This window comes from Plectropomus leopardus, unplaced genomic scaffold (genome assembly GCF_008729295.1).
Source record: "Plectropomus leopardus isolate mb unplaced genomic scaffold, YSFRI_Pleo_2.0 unplaced_scaffold2594, whole genome shotgun sequence".
NCBI lineage: Eukaryota > Metazoa > Chordata > Actinopteri > Perciformes > Serranidae > Plectropomus > Plectropomus leopardus.
Genome location: NW_024628201.1, coordinates 1 through 7,521, shown reverse-complemented (window position 1 = coordinate 7,521; position 7,521 = coordinate 1). Strand labels below are relative to the sequence as shown.

At 43.3% G+C, this 7,521-nt stretch overlaps 1 protein-coding gene across 1 annotated transcript; it reads right to left on the bottom strand.

Annotated features, from left to right (window-relative positions):
• Positions 1-560: 560 nt before the first annotated feature.
• LOC121966803 (cadherin-like and PC-esterase domain-containing protein 1) lies at positions 561-5,711 on the bottom strand (the record flags this gene model as incomplete). Its single annotated transcript, XM_042516867.1, has 12 exons — positions 561-729; positions 1,264-1,453; positions 1,532-1,590; positions 1,669-1,784; positions 2,199-2,303; positions 2,612-2,746; positions 4,139-4,211; positions 4,395-4,525; positions 4,939-5,086; positions 5,163-5,247; positions 5,395-5,479; positions 5,617-5,711. Coding segments are annotated over 12 exons (1,391 nt in total), but the record flags the coding sequence as incomplete, so codon positions are not given.
• Between the last annotated feature and the right edge of the window lie 1,810 nt (positions 5,712-7,521).

The following is a 7,521-nucleotide window of genomic DNA, read 5'->3' as shown; positions in this document are numbered from 1 at the left end:
CGTGTCACACATCACCACCTCCGACCAGAGCTGCAGCGTAACTGAGTACTACACAAGTTTTGCATTAAAGTACAAATCTGAGGTAAAACAGGAAGGAGGTTTTCCAAAAATGTGAAAAAAGAGGAGGAATGACATAATAAAACCTTAATGGTACTTTTACTTTTAACAATATGAGTATTTTTTATTGTACTAATTTACTGTTCCTGTACTGTATGATTTTTATTCGTTTTTCTTTCTTAATATTTCTATCGTCTGTTTGCTGTCAGGAGACCACAGATGTAAATCAGCCTTTCTGCTGACTGCGGCAGATTTATATTTGTATTTTATACCGATGCTTATTGATAAGCTGAGTCCCTTTAAATGAACATTAAGTAAATAAATGAACATTAATAAATAAATATCCAGACGTCACTGCAGCAGCACAAACACTCAACACGCTCCACATGAAGCTGCCTCGTGTCTCAAAAACATTCAAATCAAACACATAAATCTCCCGCCTCTGAACTCTAACCGTGACATCACATCCTGCCCAGCAGCCAATCACAGAGCAGCTGACCTACCTGCAGGAAGCTGCACATCACGTGATCCCCAAACATGGGCAGACTGGGCCGGCTCTCACGGTACACGTGCACGGTGTAGATTGTCATGACGACGGGCTCCGGCTCGCCGTCGTCCGTCACCAGGATGCTGATCCTGCTGTCGCCCAGACCCACCGGATAGTTCGCCATCCTGAGGAGGGAGAGATCGCGCCTTTAACCCTCTGAAACCTGAACAAACTGGTTTTATTTACCTCAAAAACACGGCAAAGAAGGCGACGAGCCACCACAGAAAAAATGAACCCACAAAATATCAGCAAGAAATTAGCAAAACATACAAGAAAATTACTTGAAAATTGGTTTAAAAATAAATAAAAAAGAAAAAGGAAGTAAAAAAAACCCAAGTCAAACAAAGCTGGAAAAAATGCTTAAAAATCATTTTAAATATGTACTTATGATCATTTTGAATATAGTTTTTCCAAGGCTTTTTTCTTTTCACCCTAGCTTTTTAAACCAAAATAACTTTCTAAATCTACTAATTTCTTGCGACTCATGGAACATTTATTTCCAAGTTGCTTGTTGCCTTTTTTACTGTTTCTGAAAGAAATTGCACCACTTTACTCGGCATTGAAAGGGTTAAATATTGCAAAAGATGTCTGAATGCAGCACAAGAAAAGTGACGTGGCTCAGGTGGTTTTGGTCAAAGGTCAGAGGTCAGAGGTCTCACCTGGGCCCTCGGTGTTCATCCAGGTGGACCCTGCAGGCTGCGCTAACGGGCTCCGGTTGGATTCGGACCGTCACCGTGTCGAAGGCAACCTCGGCACGGTACTCTTTGACCCCGGGGCTGAAGGGCGGGGCCAGAGTGAGGGGGGGGTCTGTGTAGATCTGCCGGAGGTGGGGGTCCACGCACGGACCACCTAAGGGGACGACAGGAAGCCACTGAGTCTGACGGCAGATTCACCTGCTGGATTTTTGTTTTTGGAGCAGCATCTCACCCTCAGGGCTCTCCTCCTCCTCTGCCTCCTGATTGGTCCGTTCCTCTGCATCATCAGCTCTGCAGGAAACAGGAAGTACATCATCACTCCTGTCCGAACAAAACAAACTGTCGGAGGATCGACGGACCGATTCTCACCTGTGACTCTGGTTCCTCCGCAGCTCATAGTGACGGCTGATCCTCACCTGAAGATCTGAGATGCTGAGGGGACCGGACGAGGACGAGGACGAGGACGAGGATGGGCTGGGGCACAACTACAGACAGAGAGACAATACATACATGTTTTTAAAAAAAAAAAAATCAAAAAACATTTTAGAGGAAAAAAAATTCAAACTTTTTTTTTCCTTTACAAATAGTCATAACAAATTTAAAGATTGTTTTAAAAAAAAGTTGTATGCCCCTCCACTAACACCAAATTAAAGAAACCTCTGTCCCTCCCCAGCACTTAAAATACTATTTAACATGCCGCCGGCATTTTGCAACCCCCTTACTAATAACAAACAGTCCCTCAGTTCACTTTGGGGTCCCACAGGGCTCCATGTTGGGACCCCTATTATTGTCAATATTTATCATAAGAATAAATGACGTGCTTACAGATAAAATATCTGCTTCCTCTGGGTGATATCAAAATAAAACATGTTTTTCACATTAAAATATTTGTTAATTACCAGCTGAAAAGCTGAGGGCGTCTTCATCTGTCTCTGAAACTGAAGCAAAAGAAGAAACTCGTCCTCCGACAGACAGACGCTGTGTGTCCCTCTGCAGTCACCGTACTGTTGACAGACAGAGACAAACAGGGTTTTCAAAATATATTTCAGAGCTGATTTTAAAGACAATAATGTTTGTGTGGTAAACTTTGAGAAAACACAGATGATGTATTACAAGAGATTCACTGATTTTTGTTCTAGAATATTTTTTTAAGTAAAATAATAATTTTGAAACTGACACTGAAATCTTCTGAAACGACAGAAACTCACCTGGAAAATTATTACATTTAATACAGAAATTAAAAGAGTTTATTCATTTTCACTGTGGGTGGAATCACCAGTGTTTGAAGCTGTTCAATGCTGTGTTGTCTCACCTGGTGTGTCTCAGAGGACAGGTGAGTCTCTGAGGACAGCAGGAAGTGCAGCGTGTCCTCCAGGATCAGATCTTTGGTGATCTGTCCGTCAAATGTGTGCTCGCTCAGAGAAGAAAATGTCAAATCAGTTTCAACCTGAAGAAGAAAAAGAAAGAAGCAGGAAGATCAGAAGAAGAAAGGAAATGAAGAGAGGAGGAGGAGGAAGAGGAGGAGGAGGAGGAAGAGGAGGAGGAGGAAGAGGAGCAGGAGGAGGAGGGACAGGTGTTATGGAGACAGAGTGTCCTCTCTGTCCTCGGAGCTGCCTCACTGATCACAGATCAGCTGAACTCGTCACAGAAACAAAACACTCTTTATTCTGATTCAATTAACATCATCAATGTAACATATTCATATTCATCATATTCATTATCTTCATCATCCTCCTCAAAAGTCAGAGTGTTTTCACAATAAAAGCAGGCAGAGATGAGAGCTCAGAGTGTTTTCACAATAAAAGCAGGCAGAGATGAGAGCTCAGAGTGTTTTCAGTGGTTCTGTGGAGTCACTGTGAGCGCAGAGTTTCTCAACCTTAGGCTGGTGGCCCTCTGACAGGTCACTACATGATAAACACACACATTTCTCTTCTCTCTGGTTGGAAACATCAGCTCGTCAGATATTAAAAATATATTCAATAATAAACATCTGACATTCAGTCTGGAGAGACCCACTTTAGTCCGGAGACTCCCTTTAGTCCGGAGACTCGCTTTAGTCCGGAGACTCGCTTTAGTCCGGAGACTCGCTTTAGTTCGGAGACTACCTTTAGTCCGGAGACTCGCTTTAGTCCAGAGACTCTCCAGGCGAGTTTCCGTTAACACTCAAATTGTTCAAATTGAAATTCGGAGTATAAAATACAGCAAATGGAAACACGTACATTTCAGAAAAACTCTCAGTTATCACAAATAAGTTTCAGGCGATCGTAAAAAGCCATTTTTGTTCAAACTGCTGAGTGTGTTTGTATGGACGTGAAAATTTAACCCACGTATGACCGGGTTCATGTGTTTGAGCGTGTAAACAGCTGATTCGGTTTTTGAAAAAACAGAATTTGCTGCAGTAATGTGAGAGAAACTGGGCTGAGCACATGAAGAACCGAAACCAGACTTCTCCGAACGCACAGAAACACTGGCTGCACATGTGGACTGTAAACACATCTGAGAGAGTCACTGGTCGATCGATTTAACTGAAACGTAAATAAATCGGAGAGAGTTATCGATTGATTGATTTAAGTGGGTGGTGAATAAACTGATAATAATTGTAACTAAATCTGTTGAAATAATTTATGAGGTAAAAGAAAAAAGTGAGAAATGAGTGACGGAAACGACACGAGTTTTACTTTTACTGACTGCGTTACAGACACGTTTGCTTTTGTTTTGTTCTTTAATAAGTTGTTTTAATTTAATAAGTCCTTCATTCATTCATGACATCACATCCTGAATATGATCATAATCAGGATAAACCTCATAAACAGGTTGTGTGCGTGTGTGTGTGCGTTACCTGGGCGACGACAGGTGTGATGGAGCCGCTGAACAGCAGAGTGAAGGTCAGCAGCTGGTAACACAACACACACCTGCAACACAATCAATAATCAATCATTACCCATCAGACAATCCGCCAATCATCTGCAGAATCAATCACCATCACTCAATAATCCATCAATCATCAACAGCACCTGACACCTGCTGCAGGAAAAGCTAAAAAACAAAAAGCTGCTCTTTCAGGATCACTGTTTGTTTGTTTGTTTGTTTGTTACCTGCTGAGTGTTTGCTGCTTCTGATTGGTTGACACGGCGGCATGCAGCACCTCACTGATCACCTCCTTCACCTGCCCCAGAGCATCATGGGAGCCGGTGGATCCCAGCTGCTGCAGCAGGAAGCTCCTGAGCTGAGAGGAGGTCATGTGACCAGCAGAGGGCAGCAGAGAATAAAAAAAGAGCCTTAAAGGAGCAGTTCACTAAAAACACGACACACAGCAGAACACAAACACACACACGGCAGGTCATAAAGTCAGAGAATAAAAACACTGACCATAAAAAATATAAAGCAAAATAAATGTAGTTAAATAAATGCAAAAAAAGTAATACAATCAAATAAAAATTGAATGAGGAAATAAAATAAAATAAAGAAATAGAATAAAAATAAAAAAAAAGAGAAAACAAAGCAAGCTAAATAAAATGAAAATGAAAGTAAAGAAAATAAAACAAAACAAAAACACAAAATAAAAGAAAACGTAAGAAGTAATGAATTAAAAATATAAAACTAAATGTGTGGAAATAAAATCAAACTCAGGTGTTGTACTTTTGTGGGCCGACCCCGCTGCTCCTGATTGGTCGTCACCACGCTGATGTCATGCAGGAAGGAAGTCAGCGGCCTCACCGAGGTCACCAGGACGTAAACATTCACCATGGCAACCAATGCAGGAGGCGGGGCTCCCACAGGTGACTGACTGTCAGACAGAAGAAGAAGAGTTGAGACAGGTAAGCAGGCCGAAGCTCACCTGAGACCATCTGACAGAAACTCACCTGTCGGCTCCCGCTGAGTCCCGAGGAGCCGGCAGCTTCTGATTGGTTGATCCACAGGCCCATGGCTTCATGGGTAATTCTGCTCCTGAGATGGTGGAGCACAGAGAGACGGGCACAGGTGAGTCTCTGAAAAAATAAACTTTATTTACAAATAACTTGAAAACAACTCCTGTGATTGGATATGATCATGTGACTGTGAGGTGACATGTGACCTGCTTCCTGTGTGACTCACCTGTCAGGTGTGAGCCAGAGAGGAAGCGACAGAGACCGCCACCTGCATCCGAGAACGCCTCCATCACCGCCGGCAACAAGTTCACCTGACCACGCACACACGCACGCACACACACACGCACACACACACACACACACACACACACACACAGGTGAGTCCACGGTGACATCATCCTGTGACATCATCCTGTGACATCATGTGTGACGTGCAGGTGCGTCTCACCGTCTGCTGCGGCTGCAGGTGAGAGAAGGAGATCCTCCTCAGACAGCTTCGCTCCGAACTGCTGAGACACAGCAACAGGCTCCACCCACTCACACCTGTAACCATGGAGACACAGACAGGAAGTTACACCCGTAACCACAGAGACACAGACAGGAAGTCACACCTGTCACCATGGAGACACAGACAGGAAGTTACACCTGTAACCATGGAGACACAGACAGGAAGTCACACCTGTTTCTTTAACTTTTTTTATGATTAAAAAAAAACAACTGTGATTATTTTTCTTATAAATAAATTGCTGATTTAAAAAAAATGCTTTTGAATTTTTTAAAAATTTTAATTCAAATTTGATTTTTTAACGTTTAGTGATGTTTTTTTGGCGGATTCTGAGTTTTGTTTGTTTGAACTTTTGGGTGATTTACGAATAAAAAAGTGGTGTTTTGGTGATTGGCAGTTTGAAACAGTTTGGTGTTTTTTCTCTCTAAAAGTCGCCGGTGATCTTAAAAAATGAAAGTGACGACATATATCAGCCAGAAACTGTGAAAAAAACGTTACTGTGGAATTTTTAACATTCCCGGTTATCCTCGAACGCATCATGTTATTGTACAGATTTGTGAAACTAAATTCCAGGACTTTTCCAGGTTTTACATGACCACACAAACTCTGTTACAATCAGTACAAATACATTAGGCTCACAACATTGTTCAGGTACCAGCAGTAAAAGTACTCGCAGAAAATACTTCAGTAAAATGTACTTTTACTGAAGCAAAGATGTTGAGCGTAGTGACAGAGTATTTCTGCACTGTGGTTTGAGTACTTTTACTCCACTGACCGAGACTTTTTAGTTTCACGAGTTTCTGGACATAAAGTCAAAATGAGCAGTCCGAGGTCGCGCGGGAGGAAACAGACGAACGCAGCGAAGCTTCAGACTTCAGCCGAAAACAGAGCTGAAGAAACGTGACGATCTGAAACATCTGATCGAAGTTAACGAGCTCAAGATCAGGCTGCTGTCCACAGAAACACCTCCAAGAATACACGTAACAATAATACACAAAAACAAGACAGAGACACAGAGACACAGAGACATGACGAAGAAGAAATAAATAAAAACCGACTCAGAGAGAAACAGGAAGCAGTCTGACCGAATCTGGCCTCGCTCTCCCAGAGAACATGTGGAAGTGATTTAGTGATTTCGGAGGAAACAGGAAACGTTCTGCTGTGAGTTTTGGCTCCGGCTGAAGCTGTTTTGGTCTCTGCTGGAGACAAGTTTCTCCAAAAACACACAGAGAGAAAGTACAGACCAGAAACACCACAGCGCAGCGGTAACACACGGACGGAGAGACGACAGACACAAGAAGACCAGCAAAAAGAGACGAAGTATTTCAGGACATTTTCAGCTCTTTGGGTCCCTGACCGTGATTTCTAACCCAAAACGAAATCTCGTCCTCTGAAATAAAATACAATGACCACACCAACGCAGTGAGTGATGCAGGCTGCAGACCTGCAGCGCTGCTGTTCACAGATAAAACCTGTTTGGATGGGTCAGGGTCAGGGTCAGGGTCAGGGTCAGGGTCAGGGACTCATATTTAGTCCTTCAGGTGGCTAAAATACGTCTTTGTTCACTTCATCAGTGAATCAGCCACTGGGCGGCACAGTGGCTTTGTGGTTAGCACTGTTGCCTCACAGCAAGAGGGTCCCTGGTTCAAATCCCAGTTGGAACGGGGTTCGGTCCGGGCGGGGGCCCTTCTGTGCAGAGCTTGCGTGTTCTCCCGTGTCCGCGTGGGCTCTCTCCGGGTCTCCGGCTTCCTCCCACAGTCCAAAGACCTGCAGCTCAGGTTTATTGGTGACTCTAAATTGCCCTTAGGTGTGAGTGTGAGTGTGTGTGGTTGTTTGTCTGTATGTGTC